Raw genomic sequence first — 25063 nt, 5'->3', positions numbered from 1 at the left:
ACTGCTTTCACAGTATTTGTAAACATGTCTTTAAACAGAAGGAAATAGATGAACGTGTCAGCGCATGCTACAATTTGAGGGTTAAAATTCCCTGAAAAGCATGCGATGGACTATATTATATTAAAGCATTTCCATTATAATTCTATGGATAAAAGTTAATACATTAAAATGACAATAATAGACAGACCCCCAAAAAAAGAGTTAATAATACTGTGGTGCCTTGAGATACAAGTTCAATAACGAAATCTCATCTTTTTCCATTAAAATGTATTATTAATGGAAAAAACAGTACTCTGTAATGTTTTTATAAAACATATAGTAATATGAATACATAAAATTAAAAAATTAAAATTCTTCCCACCGCATCACTTAAAGGGTGCTCCATCTGGTGCGCATGCGGTGGTCACTTGGGAACAGGAAAAACAGACAGTAGGATATGCAGTTCATTGATTTATAACATGTCAACTCCTTTCTGATCTCATCAGTATGGCACTAATATTAGTTCTTCAATGCATACGAGAATGTATGGCTGTGAGTAGTGTTACATTGTCTGCCTACATGTTATGGCAACATTTGTGTTCAATCCATTGTTTAAAGGGCTAACACACCGCAACATAAATGCTAATTAGGGCTAGCGGAGCCTTTATTGAGAAAGTTGTTTGGCCACTATAAATACACATGATGTAGTATTAGTTTGACAGTATACATCACCTGGGAGTGGCACTAATCAGCTTGAATCCTGTTTTTTTTAATAATTGTTCACTATTTGCCAAAGTGCTATCGTAAAGTCAGGTGAGATGAGTTCACTGCCATCATCATGCTCGTACCTCAGGATTGAGCTCGTAAATCAAAGCAAAAATAATTGGCCAAATGACTGCTTGTTCCTCAAAAAACTGGTAAATTGGGTGACTCGTATCGCAAGACACCACTGTAATCCCGAATTTGGAGTGCCCGATCCATACATAAATCTAGATTGGTCCTGAAGCAAAACACTACAAGATTATTTTTTTTAAATCCATAAAAGTTTGTACTTGCAACTTGAAAAAAATAAGACACGAAAGCCCCGTAATACGAGGAATGTCAGAAACGTTCCAGGACTGGTGTCACAAAATATATTTGTCAAGCCCCATCAACTAAGAGTGAGTGCTCTGAACATTGTCCAGTCAGATGATCAACCAGCACATCTACCACGAGATCTACTGCATTCACTTCATTCAGTGCGCGAGAAGAGGTGAAAGTTGAGGCTGCTCTCAATACCATGAGCATCTGACACTTCCTGGCTGAGAAGAACATTGCTGCACTGGAGCAATCGCGCTACTCACCCCAAACTGGTTTCATGTGAGTTCTTCTTTTTTACCATGTTCATGGGGTTCTTCAAAAGCACTCTATGAGTACTTCAAATGGGGAAAACTTGCATTGTTTGAAATATACTTTGTGTGGCCAATCCCAGAACATTTCTGACAGACCTTGGATATCAATGCTATAAATTTGTGCGAGCAAACCCAACTCAGGGTCAGCTATCACTGAGGTTTGAAAAAAAATCTTGTCGTATCCACCATGGCGGACATCCAGGAAGTGCCGGTAGCTTTTTTGGCACAGTTCTTCTGTCCAGTTAGTTGTGCTCCTCTTCGCTGCGCTCGTGTGCCATTATACTATATTGAAGACCATGGATAGATACTGTTCATATGACACCTGGATCCAGCCATCCTGGTCTGTGTCGTACCTTCTGAAAACATCAGTCAACCTCTGTGGAAAACAGTAGAATGTTAATGAAGGAGATTTTTCAAAAACTGACCATGTTTGAATGCTTTGCAAAGATGCCACCTGAAGTACAATACAGCATTGGATGAAGTCATCGAAGGCCACCTGTCCCTTCCTCTGCCGATCAAACTTCTCGATCAGCGTACCGTAGAACTGATCCGAAAGGCGGTAACCTGCAAACAGCAAAAAGTTATTTTTTTGTTTACACGAGAAGTGTTCTAATCTACACCATGTCCCTTTAGGGGTCGCCACTGCGAGTCACTCACTATTTTGGGGCAGTTAATAAGTTGGATGTCTTTCTTGATGCAACGCACTTATTTTTATATGACAATTTATTTCCTAATGCCACATGAGACAAGACAAATTACAAAACACAAATAAATTATTTATTTAATTTTTTTTTTAAATTTCGTTTTGACCTGATTTTTTTTTTGACATGGGCTTTACTTTTGCACCCAATCTCAGAGCAGTAACACAAACTAGACATATTGGTTTGACTTTTAAAACTGCCTAAATGTGTTAATCTTCTCTGAAACATGGCAATTCCACACTACGCGTTCATTCTTTAACCACATTCTGGCTCAGACAAACCTATCAGTCAACACTATCTTTTTCTACGTGCAAGACAGGTTGGATCAAATTCTCTGGCAGGCCGTAGAAGTTCCCATCAGATTTGCAACATTACCTAGTTACGAACCGTGAACAAGCAGTAGGACTAAACTTAGATCTCGAAAAAAAACTACGTTTTTTACAACTGTCATTTGATTATTTTATTTTTACAGTGTATAAGTGTTTATCGTACAAACATTCACTGTAATTACAAAATTTTTTTGGTCCAATGCTGATTGTGATATTATGCCAGAATAAAATTCCGATAACTGAATAAAAAAAATATATAATGAATACAATAACTTTTTTGGTCTCTTAACTCTTCCAACACAAAACGAGTTACAGGCAGAACACTGTTTTACAATAATGAGTATGGGGCCATTATTGGAGCAAAACTATTTACAAATGTGTATTTCAATCCAATATGTAAAAAGAATCCGTACCTGTAAACAGAGTCACTAATCTGTAAAAAGAATCCGTATTTCAATCCATGTGTAACCAGAGTTGCAAAAGTGTACCTACAAATGCGTAATTGAAGTCACAAATGTGTACAGAGAATCTACAAATGTCTACATTGATTTGTATCCGCACTCGGCCTCTTGATTGGCTGCGTTCTTACATGCAACCTTTGCTACAGTACTGCCGTGTGCGAGTCACAAATGCACGTGGCGATTTGCAAATGCGGATCTAGAGAGTTGTGTGGCACCGTAGCTACAGATTCAGACCACAAGGGAGCACTAATACTCTACAGCTGCAGCAGACGGATGACCCGATGGAGTTTATATGGCGTGCACTGATTAGTTTAAAAAAGAAGTGTTTACTAAATACAATAAAGAGAAGCATTGTTAATGTGTCAATTGACAGGTGTAAAGAAGTCTCATCCGTTTTCTTTTTTTTTTTTTGCTTCAGTGATTATTTTTTGTGACATTTTGTTAACGCATCGATATGTAATGTTCTCGCTTCTACCCCTAGAGGGCAGTAGTGCCTAGGGTATTTTGGTCTATGACCGGATGTTAATCTGGAGGAATGAGGAAATAAAGACGCACTGACAAAGTCAATTCGATGTGTAATGTACAAACGATGCAGTTAGTTCCACTTTATTCCAATTTAGAGAATCTTAAATAAATGGTACTTGACCATGGGTCAATACCTCCCATGTTATTGAGCCACACAAGTCGCCACATACGCATTTGCTAACCGTTTAACGCATTTGTGACTCGCGCACGGCAGGACTGTAGCAAACGTCACATGTAAGAACGCAACCAATCAAGAGGCCCTGTGCGCATACAAATCAATGTACACATTTGTAGATTCTCGTTACACATTTCTGACTTCAATTACGCATTTGTAGATTGTAGTTACACATTTGTGACTTCAATTCCGCATTTGTAGATTCTCTGTAAACATTTGCAACTCTGGTTACAGGTACAAATTCTTTTTACACATTTGTGGATTGAAATACGGATTATTTTTACACATTTGTGACTCTGGTTACAGGTACGGATTCTTTTTACATATTTGTGGATTGAAATACGCATTTGTAAATAGTTTTGCTACAATAATGGCTGCATAAATTAGTCCTTTAGTATTTAACTTAGCAAAATAGAGGAAAAAAGCAGAAATCAGTAGAATCTTATTTTTATATATATTTTTTTGCTTTTTACGGTTGATTGTCATTATGGTCGTTTTATCCTGCAATGTAATGAATAATTATTTTGACGATTTTCAAAGCACTAATATTGGTTGATAAAATGTGCCTATTCCAATTTAGATACAGATTAATGTCACGTCAATGTTGTATGAAAAACACTTGGTCATGAACCGCTTGTACAAATTTTGAATTTTGGGCTTAAACAGTACAGAAACTGTGCTAATTTCACAGTGCATCACTCACAGTGATTTTCCCTCAAATTTCTGCACATAACACACCATGCAACATGGGACCAAGGGTTTGGGGTTTATTTGATTTTTTATTTGTAATGAATACTGACCAATCAAATTTATGGTAGCATTGGTTGGCCTTTGCTCAATAGTTTGTTGATGAAAACTATGGCAGCAATCAAAGCCTCAATTTACCCAATGTGATTTATTATTAATTTATTTCTTTTTAGTTGTAATAAATCTGATAAGATCTATAAAAAAAAGCTTTAGAGGGTGTTGTGAGTATACTTTTTAGGACAAATTAAATAATTTGATCGGAATTGCAGTGCAATTCAAATGTAAAATGTGGAAAGGTTATGAGTAGTAGTATCAAACAAAAAAAACACCATTAGTCCAAGATTCTTACATTGTCAGTAAATACAAACACCCAACTAGTGCTACATCTAACCTTTTGCCCCACAGGGAAATGTTGTTGACAAAAGCAGCAGAGCCCTCCACCACACAAACCAAAAGAAAATACGCATACTTTGCAGCTCACCGAATCCAGTCAGTGCCTGTTTGAGCTCGTTCTTGTCGATGAAGCCCGAGTTGTCCCTGTCGTAGGTTCGAAAGATGTTCTGCCAATCCGTGATGTATTTCCACACGCCTGCAAACTCGTTGAAGTTCACTCCGCTCTTATTTTCCCTGTCGAACATGGCTGAAGGACAGTGAGAGCTGGAGTTTAGGATGGTTTTGACACAGTTGTCTCATTAATGCATTCATCTATTATCCCAATATTTATTCCAGTGGTCTGAAACACACGTTTGTGGTACATTATTGTGCTGAAACTAATACGTTTATCCAGTTGCCATGGCGAACAAACAACCAAACACAGACATGAGTATAACAGCCTGTTGTGTAGAGGTAAGCAGGCGTATAACCAGTTACATACTTACATATTATGGAGCGCACGGTCACAGGGTTGAACGGTGTCCATGTGCCTGAGAAAAATTAATAGAACAACGTAGATGAATAAATATACATTTTTGAGTTTGTCAATGTTCCAACATTTTGACAGTTTTAATTGCAAATACCAACACATTTTTACATGCAAACCTATTACATAAGTGCCAATGTTAACATCAATGACGTGTCCCTTTAAGCAATGTAAGAATACAATTAGTTTGGCAATACTAAACACTGACAGCTATGAAGATGATGCAGAGAATCATCACATAATCCCAAGTGTCCAATAGTGCTGAAATTATTAAACCAGGATGATTGTACAAATAATGAAGAGTCCTTGAGCACTTCGACACTTTAGCCCTTCTACTTCAGTATCATTGACCAAAAGCCCAAAAAAAAAAAAAAACCCGGCTTTGAGCAATTGAATCACACCGAGATGCTTCCAATGACACATTTTTCTAGCTTGAGAAAAAACTTGAGTAGGACAATATACTCTCTGTGCTCCACACTAGGCTCTCTCACAGGGTGAGGTGGAGAGAGAGGTGTGGGGATCGGTGTCTACAGGGAAAACAGGATGATGTGACCGCAGTGTGTGTGTGTACGTATAGGCGCACACACATTTGAATATAAACCTTTGTGCACATAATGGCGCTCAGTAAATTGCTTGTGCAAATGCACTGGATGAATTACATTCATAAAAAGCATCATTTTGTCTAGGCTTGTTCCATGAGTTGTTTTTTTAAACAATTCTGTGGAACCAGATTTCTTAACTCATTGACTGCCATGCCTGGTAGAATGAATGAACTTTTTTGGCGTTTATATCCGTCAATGGCAGTGAATGAGTTAAGATATGTCTATTTTAAATTAGTTCATTTTAATTACATTTTTCTTTACTTTTCTCATATTCAGTTTATTCCTGTGACCAATGTATTTCAATGATAGATGGCTACCGACAATTTTGTCCATGTGTGTATACCAAAAATAAAATAAATTGGCATTCATTGCCATCTTGCCATTGCAAATGAAGAGAACCCGTAGCCTGACCACAAAAAAGAAAGGTTAACTAAATGAAACAAATCAAATACATTTTCACATCTAGTCACACCAGATGTTATGAAGCTCCTAATACCTCTGATCAACCAATTATCTTCACATCATTAGTGCAATCTAAGTGTCATAATCTGTCAGGGTATGCACACCTTCTCTGAAAGTCCCCAGAGGACGCAACACCTAAGCAACCACTGCCATGAACAAAACAAAGAAGTCAGTAACAAAGTTGCTGAGAAGCACAAGTTGGAGCTGGGTTATAGAAAACTATATAAAAATAATAATAATAAAAAAATCTGCTCAACGCTTGGAGCACCATTAAATGTACTATCAAATGAAAATAACATGGAGTCGAGGATGGAGTATTCATCATATTTTGTATTTCTCGCTACAGTGAGTAAGCGGGATAGTTAGTTCATTCACATACAAGTCCTTGCTTCCAATGCACTACTTCACCGACTAATACTAACTTTCCGATCACACGGAAGCTTTCCCAGCATGCTTTGTTTTGTAACAATTAACACTTATAACTGTGTTATATCTCTCTAATGTATTATTTTGTCCAGACATTGTGTAATATATTCAAGTGATAGATTGATCGGCCGGGCCAATTATCGGGGCAGATATTTGGCATTTAGACGAAAATCGCCATCCGCCTTTTTAATAACTTGCAAGGCCGATAAATTAAAAGATTGTTTATTTTGGCTTGCTGCAGTACACGTCTCTCTCTTGGTTGAGCTTGTCGCCCTGCCTGCAGAAGAAGATTGGCCAGCCCACAGGAAGATTGTTTCCTTGTGCAGTGGGTAGCAGCCAATCAGCAGTAAGCTGCCTGTTTGCTTTTTTTCCTTGAATCACACACTACAGCAGGCCTTGCTGAAAATTTAATGTCAGTCTACTACAACTCACAATTAATACAAAACTATTTGCCGTAGTAAACTTTTTAAGAGATGTTTGTTTTCATTTACCGTATTTCCGCGACCATAAGGCGCACTTTAAAGTCCCAAATCTTCCCCAAAACAAACGAGGCGCCTTGTAATGCGACACGGCTATTATATAGACTGAGCAACTCGTTCGACCATCGGGGTCAGATCCCCTTGGGGTATTTCAGAGTGCATGTTAGCACACCCTGCTGGTCAAAGTCTGACACATCTATGCTTCGTATTGACTGTGACAACTACATTATGTAAATAAGTTTTTTTGGTGATGGTGCAGTAGAAAGGACAAAAGGGCATCTGTCCACGATGTCGTATTCTGTCTAATCATTCATGTTATTGCAAGCAAGAAACATCACAGGTTTAGACAACAGACTGCAAAAAAATTAAAAAATAAATAAAAACACACCGCCCAAAGTACACCACTCACATCTCTCTAAACAGCCATGTGATTGGCTGAGGCTGTTTTTTTTTATTTCTTTTGGGGATATGAATGGCATGAGAGATACCTATTTTGTGTTAATTTTATTTATTTGTGTCATTGTTTGCTTGTATGTTGAGATATTTTTGGTTTTGATTTGAAATAAGGAGTATGGTGACGAGTGAAATCCCTCCCCTGACGTTGTCGATTAGATATGTTGCCATGAGATCTCTCATCGGTCAGAGGTGCTGCTACTGGCAGTGATCCCTTATCGGCATGAGTGCTGGCATGCGCGAGCTAACAGGCGGCGAGAGCTAACAGGCGGCGCAAGCTAACAAGCGCCGCGAGTTAGCATGCGTCTCATAGTGCGGCGCACCCATTATAAGCATTAAATACAGAAATAGCACCCTCAACTGGTGCTGCGCCCTTTGATACAGCACATCTTTTGGCCGTAAAAATATGGTAACTATAATTCATGCAGCTGAGCCTGGGAGCTCCATGAAATTAAGTTTTCTATTTTCTAAGATATAAAAAAAGCTTTAACATGTTGTAAATCAGGCGGCACGGTGGCCTCACAGTGAGAGACAGCATCGGGCGTGGGTTTGATCCCGGCCATCCTGTGTGGAGTTTGCATGTTCTCCCCGTGCTTGCGTGGGTTTTCTCCGGGTACTCCGGTTTCCTCCCACATTCCAAAAACATGCATGGCAGGCCGATTGAACACTCTAAATTGCCCCTAGGTATGAGTGTGAGTGCGGATGGTTGTTCGTCTCTGTGTGCCCTGCGATTGGCTGGCAACCAGTTCAGGGTGTCCCCCGCCGACTGCCCGAAGATCGCTGGGATAGGCTCCAGCACCCCTGTGACCCCAGTGAGGAGAAGCGGTACAGAAGATGGATGGATGGATGGATGTTGTAAATCACTAAAGTTGTTTAATAAACGTGTGTTTAAAGGCAATTAAACTATATCAAGTTTTGGAGTTTTTATTTTTTTTTCATTTTGACACCATTTCCCCCCTTTTTTCAACCAATGAATATCAGCTCAAAATATCGGTTATTGGCCTCCATGACGACTAATAATCGGTATTGATATCGGACCTGAAAAAAGCATATCGATATATCACTAATATATTCACCCTCCTGATCCAAGGTCAGTCGGTGTTACATAAAGTATCGGCCTGCCTGTGTGAGTTGTCATGTGTGCGAGAAGTACAGGTCGATAATAAAAAAAAAATAAATTCAAATGCGCTTTATTTCCCGACTTCAAAACGGATGCGTGTCTGAGAACATTTATTTTTTGGGCTGGAGTAGCAAGCCAAGCAGCATACTGTATATAGCAGCCCGGTCCACCGGGAAAATCGCCCGAATGCCCAGATTACCACTCCAGGCCTGCTCCTGCCGGGCGACAGGAGGGTGAAACAAATGGTCATTCATAAGTAACTATTCATATGGTGCACCAATTACGACCTGGGGACTGAAGAGAAGAGGAGCGCTTATGTGCTGTAATTGCATACAAGGAAAAAGATTGTCAAGCTTGTCAATGCATCTTAAAACAATTGAAAGTGTGTCATCCTCTTGTATTAAGAAATGGCACACCTTCAGGCGACAAATTGAAATAATACAGACATGAGAGAAACTCAACTCTTAAGAAGTGAGCCTCAAAAAAAGGAATCAACGTGAAAATAAAAGAAGCACCACGGTGCTCGTCTGCAATGTTCCAGAGGCATGACGCGGAGCAAAATGAGCAGTTGATAGCAAGAAGAAAAGGTCAAGGCGAACAACCGAGAGGAGACACGGCAGGATGGAGAGCAATTGCGCGTTCGGCCTCACCGACTACGCTTCACATCACAGTGAATCTAATCAAGTGGCATAAGGCAAAGCTGGGAAAGCTGCCAAGATGGCGAGTGCATACAGACCATAAAGCATTGGGTACAAAAGAACAACGACAAAAGACATTTGTTATATGATCCCGCTCCTCACATGGGACAGAATAAGGTACGAAATATTTAACACTGCTTTTTACACCACAGCACTTTTGAATTGTAATCACAAAAGACCACCAAAAATAATCACTTGCCCTTGTAAAGATTTCAGTTTGACACGTTTACAAATGACCATATTGATTATTATGGACTGATCATCGTGAAAATTTGAATGAATTTGAATATTCATTTTAACAACAGAGCTGACACTCCTTCTCCAAACTTCAGTTATTCTAATGATACATTTTTCCCTCATAAGAACTTTATTTCATAAACCTGCAAATTGAGTTCTATAAATCTATTTTTTTCAAAATTTCTTGATAGAATGCCATTTTATATCTGATTCCAACTGTATCATCATAGAATTCTTCATCCAAAAATATTAATTCCCTTAAAAATGATTTTGTTCTAATAAATTGTCTTCATTGTCACATCATATCATAATCATATGTTAACAGTTTAATGATAATATTCCAACTTTAGTTACATAATACAATTTTGCACTCAAAATTATGAATATTTCCTCTTAATAATAATGTCTTTAGTCTTATAAAAACTACTTTTTCACATAATTTTTGCCACCAAATTACAATTTACTAATTTCCTCATGATTATATACAAGTTTATTCTGCTATAAGTATGACCTTTGGCATAATATTAATACATTATTTCCTTATTATGACTCTATTATAGGGGTGCACCAATCGATCGTCCAAAATCGGAATTGGCGCCTATTTCCTTTATTTTGGGGGATCGGCGATGGCCTTGATCCCTTAAAATAAAAACGACTGTGTACATCAATCTCATCTCGCGCCGCAGACATCTGAAAAAGTCAACCTTTGTTGTCTTCGGCTGTGAGATGACTAATAGGGTTTCAAATTTTATTTGAGACAACTACTTGGCGCAGTATAAACAACTCTTCTGTATTGTTTTGCAGGTATTGTTCAATGTTTTACAATAAAATTAAATATCAATAAATTAAAATATATTGGGATCGGCAGGTCAGGCTTTTTAAAGATTGGGGATGGGTGATAAATTGTGATTGGTGCACCCCCTACGCTATTGTAATAAAAGACTACAAGTCACTCTGGACTCCGGAGTACAAGTCGAATCAGCCAAAAAACGCAGTGAGATAGAAAATAAACAGACGTCGCATTGGAGTATAGGTCAATTTACTTGCCAAAATACTAGAAAAAAAAAAAAAAAAAAAGATATTTCACCTTGGAAGGCAAGTTATAGGATTAATAAAAGAATAGTGAGCAGGCTGAATAATAATATACTAACACAATGAAGGTTATTTAGCTACACAAAAAAAATAAACATGAACAGAAAAGATGTCCAGTGTTCAAGCTAATGTTTTGGGGACATCGTTGTCCGCGCTCTGTTGCGTGGCATGAAGAGGAAGCACCAAGACGGTTCTCCTGCAAAAATCCTTTATATTCATTGCATTGGCAACGGCGTCTCTACAGCAGTTCAAACAGCCACTGGTGAACTCGTTCCTCTCGCTGTGGCCATCTAGTTTTCAGTTTTATTCATCACTGTAAGTGTAGCTTCTGCTTTTTGCCAGTCCCTAACAAGTTTTTCCATTCACCCCAAACTTTCTCTATACTGCTTGATTACAGTTTTCAGTTGAAAATTTCACGACTTGCAGCTTTGTAGTCTGCAGAATATGATTCTCTCGAGAAGTCGCAGGACAAGCCAACCAATGAAAAAAAAGCGGGACTTATAGCCCGGAAAATACGGTACATGTTTCTCCTGATGTTATCACTTTATTTTCATATGATGGCTTTGGTCTAATAAAAAATAAAAACAATAAATAAAAATGGTAATATTTTTATTACCTTCATATGATGACTATCTCATAATAGACTTTCGATTTTCACCTTTTTATCAATTCTTAACTGAATAGTTCATTCTGTCTCTTATTTACAAGTAAACTCACTAGTTCTTTTATTTATTTTCTTTCATGTTGTTATTTAGGTGAAATGTTTTCGCCTTCTTCAGAGGGAAGAAGTTCCTACTACTGCAGAACTTAATGGGACACGGAACTAGATAAAGTGTGAACATGTCAGCTAAATAACCTTAAAAAGCTGTCTAAGATAAAATAACCAACACGTTGAATTCATTCATTTCAGTATACAAACAGTAGAAGAAAAATAAGGGCTAGGTAATGACCTGTGTAATTGATGCAGATAAACATTGCACACAACTTTCTTACACATGCGTTGAAAAGACACACACACAGTTGTCCACTAATCAGCATGCAGAACGAGGCCCAATCAATGCACAGCCTGTTAACAGATTCTTTCAGAGCTGCTGCAGCTCACCTCCACACTTATTTCCCTTCTGAAGTGTTAAAAAGTTAGAAGAGAGGGGTCTGTGTGTTAGCTTTTCTAATAGGGGGGCACATCAAGTTTTTAGTAAGGAGAATGACTAAATCCTACCAGGTATTAAATCAAACTCAGTAGACAAAGAAATTATAATGTTGGAACATCAAGACCAAAATTTGACACTCCTTCCATCACAATTTGCTCATTCATACTACCGTATTTTTACGGACAAAAGACGCGCTGTATCAAAGGGCGCAGCACCAGTTGAGGGAGCTATTTCTGTATTTATTACTTACACTGGGCGCGCTGCACTATGAAGCGCATGCTAGCTCACACATGCCAGCACTCATGCGAATAGCTATCAGTACCAGCACCTCAGCTCAGACAGATCAAAGATGACATGGCAACACATCTAATGGACAACGTCAGAGGAGGGATGTCACTGGTCACCACACTCCTTAGAGTCACGGTTTCAAATCAAAACCAAAAATATCTCTGAACAGCATACAAGCAAAAAATTTAAAAAAGAAATAAAATTAATACAAAGCATGCATCTCTCATGCCATTCACATCCCCAAAAGTAATAAAAATAACACAAAAACAGTACTGAGGCAATCTGGGAGCCTCAGCCTAAGCCAATCAGATGGCTGGTTAGAGAGATGTGAGTGATGTGCTTTGGGCAGTGTGTTTCTTTTTTTTGCAGTCTGTTGTCTAAACTTGCGATGTTTCTTGCTTGCAATAACATGAATGATAAGACAGACTACGACATCGTGGACAGCTGCCCCTTTGTCCAGCTTTCTCCTGTACCATCACCCCAAAACGTATTCACATAATGTATTTGTCGCACTCAATTTGAAGCGAGATGTCTCAGACTTTGGCCAGCAGGGTGTGCTAACATGCACTCTGCAATGGCCCAAGGGAATCAGGCTCAATGGTCGAGAGAGTTGCTCAAACAATAGGCACGTTGCATGACAAGGTGCCTCATTTGTTTTGGGGAAAATTTGGGACTTTAAAGTGTGCCTTATGGTCGCAAAAATACAGGTAATTACTTTCCACGATGCTTTTCATATTGACGTGATTAAATTATGTAAATAAATAACTTTTTAAAAATATATATATTTAGTAATGCTGTCAAGCGATTACATTTTCTGAACTAATTAATCGCAAAAAATCCGTAATTAATTGCGATTTTAGCATTTTTTCTGCTACTATCTTTTTATGAAGCTTTTAGCAGGTATTTAATATCGTGTAATTAATGCAAAATTGCCAGATATGAAGTGGATTCTAAATCAAAGACTGTTCTACTGATGTTCTTTGATCCTTGAATACGATCTAAATGGAGTAATCAAATTTTCTTTGAAACAAATCTAAAAAAAACTTATACAGTACATTTAGCTATAAGCGCCACACTCCAGCAGTTTTGGTTCGCAAGGCCCAGTGGTAACTTAAGCAGGGTGTTTTGTTCTGAGATGAAGTGCCAAAGATGTACAGCTACTATGGAACAGTGTTTGAATTTGGCTTTGCAAGATATGAAAATTAATTTGAAGTAAATAGAATTTAGTCAAATCAGTTAAAATAATGAATCGCGTGAATTTAAAAAAATAATAATCTTGAGTTAACGCTTTAATTTTGACAGCCTTAATATTCAAGTATATATTTATTGGAAAAAATATGGACATGTATGGAAGCGTATTGCATTCACTTGAGAAAAAAAAAGAAACTTGTTTTTCTGAGTAATTTTTTGGGGGGGGCCTTTGTTTTTTTGTATATTTTTTCTCTTTGTTTTATTGAGTATCGTTTTTTATTTTTCATACAAATTTTTTTCTCTGTTTTTCTGACTAATTTTTTTTTACCTCTGAACTCCATGTGACGTGTTGCAGACTCGCTTATGGCGGACTCCTCCCGCTTACCTCAAATTGTATTCAACTCGATACCTGAACCGGTTCAATTAAGGTAATGCATGTACAGTAATTAGTAACGCAAACATTCGTTGTGTTTTGTGCTTTTTAACTGTATACTTTATGTAGTAATAGGTATTTGGGACTACATGTCCCATAATGATTTGTAGTGAAGTGTTCTGGAAGGAACTTCCGGGTGATGACTAAATGAAGTGTTAACAGGAACACACCGTGTTTCGTGTGATTATTATACACTTTACTCATAATATAAGTTATTAAGTTATCGTTTTATAGAGCATGTCAAGCGACACGATTTCAATATCGTGTTCTTGTCACGTCGGGCATTGCTCATCCTTCGCTTGGCGCAAGTTGAACGAGCCATTCATCTTATCGTTATTTGTATGCACTCTCCTGTATGCAGAGGGAGCCTTACGCAGTAACAATATGTATATATGCTCAGTATACGCTCACATTGTGCTTGTGTAGGTTTAAGAAGGAATTACTTATTACGTTAAATTATATGATGATTGCTAGTTTTTACAAGTATACACCAAGCGTGACTACAGAAGCACAAGATGAGAATAGTTCTATATTGTTTTGCACAGGCATGTATTTTAAGCATGTACACAAATAGAACTTCGAGGAAGAATGTTGCAAAGCCGTTAACTGGAAATTTTTACTACTTACTATTTGATCATTTATAACAACAATGATAATAATACTAGTAAAAGTCTTCTAGTTATTTCTGTCTCCTGCGCCTCAGTTGAACACCATGCGGCTCCAGTATTTTCATCAATATCCTGATCGTCTCTTGAGTCACCACGTAGCCAGCCTGAATGCATTTCAAATGCATCATTTTGTATCCATGGAGCATGGCATTTCTGTCTAACTGATCCTGGACAAACATTGCTATGTCTAGAAGATCTGAATGGGCTTTCCTCCTGAACAAATGCAAAGTCCTCAAGTGCCTGCGGAATGTCGATAAACTAATAATGATGCCATCTATGTGACTCAAAGACAGGATTATCTCCCAGTGTCAAACCCATATCAAAATAAAACTTGATTAAACTAAATATGTCTGCCATGTTTGCTTACAAGCTTGCTCTATCAATAAAGGAATGAATGTGTAACTTATTTGCTCTGTAATGACAGGGAGAAAAAAATATTCAGAAAAACAGAAAAAAAAATTTGTCCAAAAAACAGAAAAAAAATTACTCCGAAAAACAGAGAAAAAAAATTGTCTGAAAAACAGAAAAAAATACTGCATAAAACAGAGAAGAAAAAAAATTGTACAAAAAAACAAAGGCCCAAAAAATTTATTTTTTTTCCCCTCAAGTGAATGCAATACGCTTCCGTAGAAATGGGACTAAATAAAGAGTAACAAATTGACTCTCATGAATATACCTTAACACAAAGCTTGGTGGTCCAATGTTACCATGACTTCCTCCTCACAGTTTTGAGTTCAGTCTGTCTCCCACACTAAAAAAGTGTGCATGTTAGATTAATCGAAGGCTCTATATTGTTCATATGTATGAACGGTTGTTATCTTTTATGTGCCATGTGATTGGTTGGTGACCAGTCCAGGGTAAATCCTGCCTCACGCCCAGAGTCAGCTGAGATATGCACCTTACCCGAGAACCAAACAAGGACGAGTGCTATGGAAAGTGGATGAATGGATCACTTAATACGACAAGCTGCAGTTCACTTTGGCCACTCCCACATGTCAGTCACAGCTGAATGGACGCCATTCAACTGATAAAATTCATTATAGCCATTAAGATCAATGTTTGCTGTGGGGAAAGAAATAATAAGAAAGCATTTGAAACCAGAACATTTTCATCCACCCATGGGGCTGCTATCTGTGGAAGCAAATCAACGATACACCATTAAAATTCCACACGCCCAACGTGTTCTGTTTGAAGAAAATTTCACCTGCTTTTTCTATTACACTGCAACAACAAAAGAAGCTTTCTCTAGCTCCCACATAAAAAACAAATTAATGCCAATCTTTATTTCTGAGGCTCAGCAGTCAAAGGGGGAGAGAAAGCAGCGGTGTGCAAAGATGTGAGAGGTGATGAAAGGAAAAGCCGGGATTGGGAAGAGGAAGTATGAGACAGATGGAGAATATATACGCAGGGGTTTCGAACTCACTCGCACAGTGGAAGAAAACCTAAAGCACACCTTTGGACGTCGGTGGAACAAGATAAACATTTATTGAACCGAGTAAATAAAACTAAACACATTTGAACAGTAACAGTCATCAGAAATGACAGTATACATTTTTTTCCAAAAGGGAGAGATGGCTGGAGCAGAAAGAGACGTCATAGCTGGAACTAAAGCCTGCTTCGCAGGTGCATATCATTTTTGGGTTGAGTTTTCTGTCTCAAGACCTTCAGACGATTATCTAACGTGTTTGATCTCTTTTTGCCTCACGAGATTTGAAAAATAAAAATTTCACCATCCGTGTGTAGGTTTAGCAGGGAACTATCTATGTGTGTGTTAGTGAGCGGCTGATAAATATGAGTCTCTCTCATCGTAGACGACCTGTGCACATGCAAAACAAAATACAAGTGCTGAGTCCAATTGACATGTCTGGTTGAACGGTAACTTATTAAAAGACATCCTCCCGTCAAATGATTTGAAAATGGAAGCCAACAGCTATGGTGACATTTATTGAGAGCATAAATATATCTGTATGTGGCCCTATATTGCGTTGTCCGATCTCATTAATCAAAATGACGATGACATGATTATTGCTCGTCGTTACGTCAATAAAGTGCGGCCACCGTTTGTAATGTATGCTGCTGGATTATGAAATTGGAAAATGTTATGTCATAACTTGGTATAATTACCTTACGTTGTGTGTGTGTGTGTGTGAGATGTTTGCTGACTGGAGATCTTTAAGACTGATTTTTTTTTTCATATATCTGTCATGTACATGCATCCATCCGTAATCTGAACAAGTACTCCACTTGTTTACATATCATGTTTTATGCAACGTGAAAAGTTGGATAACGGCCCTCACCGTAAATTGCAGATGGTTAAGTGTGTGGCTGCTGTCTCCGGTGTTGTGTGCCCGTGTAAGTTGGAGTGAGAGCTCGTCTTCTTAATAGGAGCTGTCAGAGATGATGCTTGAGGAGGTGGAAACAGTGGCTGTAAAAGCGGCCATCCGATTGGCCGAGACGCAATAACGGTAGTTCAAAGAGCCTCCCTCGGGTAACAGCAAACGGGCGTGCCTCAGACAGCCGCACACGTCGTTCTCAGCCTCCAACGCAGTCAACCTTGTTAAGATAATATCACGTGCCATCGTATTTTTGTTCTTTGTGCAACTTTAGTTTGGAGTTAGTTGCTTGTTTTGTCTTTGTTACTTTTAGTCTAAATCATTTGTTTGTGTGTCAGCATTTGCAGCCATCTGTTTTAATGGACCCTCTGTGTTTTCTCATTGTAAGTATTAATTAAAGCGTTTTATGCCTTCGTTTTAATGTCAATAATAATGTTAATCATCTTTGATACATCTGATATATTATATTGCAATAAATATGAATTAATTGCTTGCTTGTTAAAAAAAATAATGAAAAACACCTTGAAAATTTCGCAAATAACATCAGTTGTAATTGTTTAGGGAGGGGGGGTTGCACTTAATTTGCACAATCGTTCAACCCTAAAAGGAATAAAAAACTATATTGAGAACCTATGAAAGAAAAGAAAGATGGGAAGAAGGGAAACAGTCAGACATGCATATGTACCATTAGATAAGGCCTGCTGTAGCTCCGAGTCAGAAATCACCCCACTGCGGTCCTTGTCCACCCTGCGGAGCGAAGAGAAGGAGAGCACAGATTAGATATCACCTACATGAACAACTTCACACTCCGGCACAAATTGCAAAGGGCAGCCACTGAAACATTATCCTCCTAGGCACGACACTGTTTTCAACAGATCCTCCACAAAAGGATGAATGAAACTCAGTCAAGAGTTCACACATAACATTTTGTACATTCCACATATGGTCTACTGAAGACAATTATCTGTGTGTGCGTGCGTACGTGTCTGCATGCTGATCAGCGGATAAAAAGTAAATATTAGCAAATGTGACCCTTGTGAGGATAAGCGGCTAAGATAACGGATGGATGGATATTACCTGTGTGAGATGTTCACTCAGGTTGTTAAAAAAAAAAAAAAAAGAACCTCAAATTCAAACGCTCTCGAGGTTGTACAGTGTACATATCACACTAATTCTCCTGGAAAACTACACATTGAATAGCACACAAAAACAATTGCTTTCTTAGGGTTTGTGGGTACCAATGAGGACAAAGACGAAACGTGTGACCCAACCACAGAGCTGGAAACTGGCACCATGGCTTTAATATTAAAGGGGAAGTCAACCCCAAAATATGTTTGCAATAATATGGTATATGTGCCTTCACTAGTGTAAACATGGCATTCTGATTAATATTACGTTTGTGGAATATGAGTTAAGCGGTAAAATCAACACGTTTTTAGACATGTCAGGGACCGGCCACTTTGTTACTTCTGTCGAATTAAAATGACATCACAGTTGCTCAGCAAACCAAACAACCAATCATAGATCAACTACAGAAAACAGATAAGCCGTGATTGGTTGTTCGCTGAGTCCTGAGAAACTGTGATGTCATTTTCTGTCGACAGACATGACAGTGACAAGAGATGAGATGGCTAAAAATGGGTGGATTTTACTGCTTATCTCATATTCCACAAACCCATTATTAATCAGAATGCCATGTTTACACTAGTGAAGGCGCAGAGAACATATTTTTACAAATAATTTTTGGGGCGTTGACTTCCACTATGACACAACAGCTGATTTCTCTTGCTTCCAAATTCAAACAAAGCACAGTGGTGATCACTTGAAACCTCTGCGAGCTTGAAAAAAAAAATCAGCCAACGCCTAGTTAGCTGTAAGTCCTTACAAATAAACAATGAGCTACAATTAAAACAAGGAAAAATTACCAATCTTGTAATGATAATCAGATGTTGGTCGTGAGTGGTAAAAGATTAAGCAACACACCACCAAAAATTATTTTTCATTTGATAAGGGAGTGTCTAGCAAAGCCTAAAGGAAAAGAAGAAGAAGGGAGTGTCTATAAATAGTTCAAATATCAATGGCAACTGATTCCCTGAAAAAACTAAGTCAATAAGGTATCAAATTAATGACGTAGCCTGCACAAGGCAATCTTCACTGATATTCAGCCGTTGATCCTGGTTTATTTTGCGCGAAAAAAAAAAAAAATAAATAAAGGGATGGCGTTGCAAGTTGTGCCATATTTAAAAAGATTGAACTCGAAACCATCTTAGGTTTCGCGCGTTCTTCCTTCAAGAACGGGGAAAAAAAACATTTGCAGCGATAGTGGCTGGCGAATGCAACCAGCGTGCGAGCCTGCACTGAACCTTCTATGAAAAGCTCTTGGGCTATGTCCCAAAAAAGGAAAAAAAAAGAAAAGAAAACAATATGATTTGGGCATGCACATGATGTCCACATGAATTTTGGTGAGGGTCAATCACCCTTTACGGAGCTAGCCGACTGCAGAAGCAGACCTGAAGTAGCTGCCCGCACAGCCGTCGTTTTATACAGGAATCAAGAGTCCAAGAGTCCACCTATTATCCGCGGCACTTGCATGTCAAGCAACTGGTAACTACTTGCTAGCGCACACATTTATTTAGGAGATAGACAAAAATTACATTATACGTTTAAATCTGATGATTACATTTTAATACCCATAAACGGTATATTTTAATATTTATCATCACCGCAGTGGAGGGCCATGCATTTCACACCAAAGGCCTTCAGTGAAGTCCTACTTAGTCCGACTTGAATAAATACCTCTCATATTACCATCATTTATGACACCACGGCTAGACAAATAATACACAGACACACACTTGCGCACTACGGAGTGAGTGTTGGACGGTCTAGCTTCTCTCGAAAGGTCCATCTTGAAAATGGCCTTCCAAGTATATCTGCAATTAATTCCACACTTTTACCTCCTTTGGCCATTGTAGTTTAAAGAAAATCAAGAATACGTTTTAGATTTTCAAACAATCGCCAGTTACGACTTTCTGGTGTGTTGATTCCGTGTAGCGGTGCCTCCTCAAGAGTGAGTATCCAATCAGAAGATGCGTTCATCACCTTCAATGTAAGGCCAGCGAAAAGTCCTTACTGTCATCAACACGTGATCTGATTGGCTACCGCAACTGTCTATCAAATGTAAAAGCCACCTCACTCACACAGAACTGACGCCCACGTGATTGTGTCTGAAAGCCTCGGACGAATAGTGCGTGCTACTGGTATTATGAAATCTGCCTGGCAACACAAGCTATCTGAATTCTGATTGGATAAAAACTAGCCTAAAAATTCAACACTGGGATATAATATTACATCAATGTGAAGAATATGATCATGATTTCTTGATTATGTGAGGCCAGCAGAGAAGGCCTTGACCACCGACCACTGCAGCACGGTAACAGTGTCACGATACATTGGCAGCTGGAATCACAACGGCGACAAATAAAATCATGTTCTCCCCCAATGGCTTTGTAAATATCCACTTTACTGCGAAGCTAAATGGATGGGATTTCTGTGATTTTCTTTAGCCCTACTTCTTCAAAACAAAATAGTTCTGTATACTTAGATATAGTTAAAACAGTGACAGTATCATGACCAAACATCAGCTGGATCATTACATCCATTGACGCAGCTTGTGACTCAGTTGTTCCTTAGCAACATGTCAACTTAGCACTTACCCAACAAACATTCTGAATTCCAGCAGAAGCGGTTGGGGAGGAGCTGGGAAAACCTCTCAGTTAAAAAATAAATAAATAAATAAGGTCCACCCAGCCCAGTGCATACTTGGCGGGCAGACTTTCCACTCGTAGGTGTGACACTTCATGTCTGGTTGTATCACCATGTCTGCAGGATCCGTGGCTTTTCTCAATGTGATCTCTCTGCTCGTGTACGAAGGGGTTGGAGCTAAACCTCCCCCACGTGCAAATAAAACAAACATTGGTGCCCTTGGAAAGGAAAAGCAACGCTCAGAGCATTTCCATGAAAGAGCGCTTTGTCGAGGTGAGGCCAAAGTCTTGATTGGAGCTTGTTGGCCAACCTTGACCAAACAGTGACAAGCAAAGTCAAAGCTGTGACTTGTCCCATATAAGCGCCTGCCATTTTCTCCAGTTACTTTTTCTCAGAGCGCAACCTTCTTCCCAATGAGCCCAAAATGAAAAACCTCATTAAGAAGCTTTTTTTCTGGTAAATCCACTGGGAAATAAGTTAGTAATTGACTGCATTATTAAAAATTATGACTGAGCAGGGTGTTCTCCTCACGTGTCAATATTTCCAATCAGGAACCAGTCAGGTTGGAAAATGTATGACAGCTATTTTCCCAAAAACCAAACAAGGTGCACAAAGTGTGGGAGGGAAAAAAATAACTGGTCATGTTAAGTACAGTGACACAGCCAAATTGAAATGCCCCAAAAGTCAGACACGCTGCAAATTTGCTTTTGATTTTTGGACTTCTATTACCACCACGTGGTGGCACACAATCATAGTAACAAAAATGGAACTTATCACGACATAGGAAATATTACATTCATTTCTGTCCTGGCGGCTCAGTACAACATGGCGATTGATTGCATTAATTACTTAAAGGGAGGTCCTCCCTCAGTTTAGAATACAGTGATCCCTCGCTATATCGCGCATCATCTTTCGCGGCTTTGCAAATTTTTTTCATAGTGCATTGTGCTTTGTGTAGCGGCCTCTTGGTTTTCGAATAGGGACGCAGAGTTTCAAACGGGTGTCGATAAACTTTTATCTCTGAACAACCATGTTCAGCATTCTGCACCGTGAAAACTACAAAACAACAGAAAAACACAAATTGGAATAGTAGTTTCACAAATAATTCACATGTCAACCATGTATACACAACGCTAAAATGAACTCAATACAAAGGAATGAAGAAATACAAATGAATCAAATTAAACCATTTTAATATGCCATCCAACTAATAATTTACATTTTTAATATTTTTTACACAACTGTACCTCATTCCGCTCTCCAATGGTGCTAGTTAACAGTACCGAGAGTCACCTATCTTGCCTTAGCTTGGGACACTCATCGAGAGTCTGAGCTACAGACAATGTAAAATAACGAAAAATCACAATGTCAATTCTTTCCACAAACAATCAAACAAATTAATGCTTTATACCTAGTGTGTGTTAATATTAGGGCTCTCAAAGTTAAAGCATTAACTCAGATGATTAATCCAAACTTTTTTAACTCAGTTAAATATTTTAACTCAATTAACTCAGTTTGATTTACTTAAAAAATAATTAGCATACTTTGCAAGTGTTGCGCCATATTGGCTGTACATCTTTAGCACGCCTCAGAACAAAACATCTTATTCAAGTTACCACTGGGCCTTGCAAACCAACACTGCTGGAGTGTGGCGCTTGTGAGAAATGTTTCGAAGAAAAATGGCTGTAAAGATGTCTCCATTTCGATCGTATTCAAGAATCAAAGAAAGCTATTAGAACAGTGTTTGAAGTAAATGTACTTCATATTGGGTGATTTTGCATAAATTCCAAGATATTATTCAAGTAAATATCTGTTACAAGCTTCGCAATAAATTGTAGTTGAAAAATGTGATTAATCGTGATTAATCATGTAAATTTTTGTGATTAATTAGTTAAAAAAATTAATCACTTGACAGCACTAGTTAATATAGATGGCTTTTTTAGAGTGCCTCCGTCAACATATGAGCACACATCTCGAAGTGAAGCAACCCGGAATTTGAATAATAAAAAAAGAAGAAGAAATAACGGGCTTAAAATGAACACAGGAATGCCAATGCCACAAGGTGGCACTGCAGGAAAAATATTCCCACCTACACGCGCAAACAAACCACAACAATGCATCATATCAAATGCATTGTAAAATAATCACAAAAAAAATAAAGCTGACTACTTCACGGACTTCACTTATCGCAGGTTATTTTTGGAACGCGACTCCCACGATAAACGAGGGATCACTGCACAGCCCTGTTCCTACGGCTGTGACTGTAACCTGAATTATAGTCAGCGGAGTCACTAATTCAGAGAATCATCATCTAAGCACAGGCGTGAATCTCAAGGCCGGGGGCCAGATCTGGCCCGCGACCTCATTTTATGTGGCCTGTGTGCACCAACTACCTGTTTCTAGCACATTTTCTTCACTTTAACAACATTAATATGAGATATTGGCATTTATTTGTTACCAATCGTGCCCTTTTAAAATAAATTGAAGAATTGTTGAACAAATAATTACTGACTGGCTTTCCATCAATTTGTTGTGTGTATGCGATAATGTACGGTGATCATACATTTATATGGGTTCACAGTCATAACGGCCCTCTGAGGGAAACCATATCAACGATGAGGCCGGTCCACAAAGATGAGTTTGACACCCCTAATCTAAGCACTTACTCCTGAAGTAGTGTGGTTGGGTGCAAATGGACTCACTAGGACCGACACAAGCTCTAATATGTTGTCACTGTCCAGTATTCACATGTTTTGAGATAGATAACACTGTCATAAATTCACTTGTATCTGTCTCTCACTCTGCTTGATTCTCCAAAGACCTGGAAGCATTTTTGAAACATTTTTGTCATACGTCACCTGGCCATATGCTTCTTCATGACTCGTTGGGCATCAAATCCATGGGAAAGCACAGAAAAGGGAACTCTACCCTATTTTGCCGGTCCTTCCTCTTTCCGCAGATTGGGCACCCTTCTGTCCAAACACCGTGAACATGCACGAGACAAGCGGCGCGTCATGATATTTCACATTCGGTTTGAAGTAGTTGTATTGGCGGGTTACACACACAAGACAAGCTGGTTTGTGACAGTGAAACGGCCGTCCGTGGGTATTTGACTGTGTTAGGGACAATTACTGAGATAGATGAAAAAATTGCTTGCGCCCTTGCTTAGTCAGTCCTTTTTAAAAATAACCTCTTATCATCCGTCCCTAAAATGGCCGTCCGTCCATCCCCATTCCGTCCTTGAGATGGAATTGCCATCTCCAGAAATGCATGTGAAAAGCTTGACTGACTGCAGTTCCAGATAAAAAAAACTATGTTTAAGTAAGAATAAATGGGTTTTTCGAAGTCCAACAAGCGTCAGGTGACTCAGTTTGTGTGCGTACATTTTGTGTGCTACATGTGTCGAAGAGGCCTCCCACCTCAACTACGCTCTATTGAACTTGACCATGTGACTGAGGGAATTCCACAGATCCTCAGCCATGTAAGGCAGCAGATAAAGCGGCTCACTCATGTGAGGATGATTGTGCCTAGTCATAGAAGTCGCACTGTGTATCTTTATACAGTGACTTTCCATGACTCCATATGCATTCACACAGACAGCGTGGAAAAAGGTGTTTAAACCAGCCTGCTTTCTGAAGAGGGTTTGCACCACACATAAATAATTTGTCTGACTTGCAAGCCTGCAGCATTGCAATGAAAGCAGTGCCTCTGCAGTATTACATAAGACTATGGAGTAAAGCAACGTCTGCCTAAAACCTGATACGTAAAATATGTCTTATTCGATATTTACACTTTGCATTTTCTTAGCTCGCAATACTGTCGTTGGAAAATATAAATGCTGTGAAATATTGTGTCCCTACACTACGAATTACTTAAGTCCATTTAGGGGATCTCATTTAATGGCAGTCCTCGTGCAATGCAGCTCTATGACGTCACTAAGCCGTTGGTGAAGTGACCTAAGGAGTGACGTGGATGTGTTCCAGGCACCACGCCGTAGTAGCGTACTTCAAGGAAGCCCCACTTAGCAATCTAGTCTTAGTCGCACTATGAGCTCAAAATAAAAAAGACAACGTGAAAACAGCGTAGTCAATGACACGCTGGCCTCTGTCGTACTCACCTCTGGAAGATATTCCACAGAAAGCCCTGATCCGGAGGGCTGTTTATATGCGGCGGTGCTCTGTAAGGACTATGATAAGCCATTTTCAAGAGCGCTAGACGGGAGTGAAATCTGTCCGAAAAAACTAGTCTCCAGTCGTGGAGCTCCAAACTCAGTCCGTCGTTTTGATTCTTTTCTCTCTCGACGTTAACTCGCCGTTTCCTTCCGGGCTCGCGCGAAGGGGCGCGGCTAATCATTCAGCACTTCCATAAGGGCGGCGTGACGCCTGTCTCTCTCTCTCTGTCTCTCTCTCTCTCTCGCTCTCTCTCTCTCTCTCTCTCC

At 39.0% G+C, this 25063-nt stretch overlaps 1 protein-coding gene across 2 annotated transcripts; it reads right to left on the bottom strand.

Annotated features, from left to right (window-relative positions):
* Positions 1-619: 619 nt before the first annotated feature.
* On the bottom strand, positions 620-25063 carry pdcd6 (programmed cell death 6). Of its 2 annotated transcripts, none has more exons than XM_088283418.1 (6): positions 24743-25063; positions 17546-17607; positions 5187-5231; positions 4778-4948; positions 1825-1934; positions 620-1746 (listed from the first exon to the last, which is right to left on the bottom strand). In XM_088283418.1, the coding sequence occupies exons 1-6, from the start codon at positions 24976-24978 to the stop codon at positions 1648-1650; spliced, it is 723 nt and encodes a 240-aa protein (XP_088139544.1). In that variant the 5' UTR covers positions 24979-25063; the 3' UTR covers positions 620-1647. The 2 variants fall into 2 exon arrangements, with proteins under 2 accessions (XP_088139544.1, XP_088139545.1); XM_088283419.1 differs by having other exon boundaries at positions 4790-4948; positions 24743-25053.

Source organism: Idiotropiscis lumnitzeri, chromosome 19 (assembly GCF_059441095.1).
Source record: "Idiotropiscis lumnitzeri isolate Australia: NSW breed Sydney's pygmy pipehorse chromosome 19, RoL_Ilum_1.0, whole genome shotgun sequence".
NCBI classification, from domain to species: domain Eukaryota; kingdom Metazoa; phylum Chordata; class Actinopteri; order Syngnathiformes; family Syngnathidae; genus Idiotropiscis; species Idiotropiscis lumnitzeri.
This window is presented reverse-complemented; position numbering and strand designations above follow the sequence as displayed.

What these genes read in the sequence shown, in the direction of transcription:
- pdcd6 (XM_088283418.1), bottom strand. Translation starts at nt 24,978, where the DNA reads ATGATTAGCCGCGCCCCTTCGCGCGAGCCCGGAAGGAAACGGCGAGTT. An exon ending in ACAGCAGGCCTTATCTAATG is followed by an intron (nt 5,232 to 17,545) that starts GTACATATGCAT and finishes AATTTTTCTCAG; the next exon opens with GCACATGGACACCGTTCAAC. An exon ending in TGGATTCGGTGAGCTGCAAA is followed by an intron (nt 1,935 to 4,777) that starts GTATGCGTATTT and finishes TGCTGTTTGCAG; the next exon opens with GTTACCGCCTTTCGGATCAG.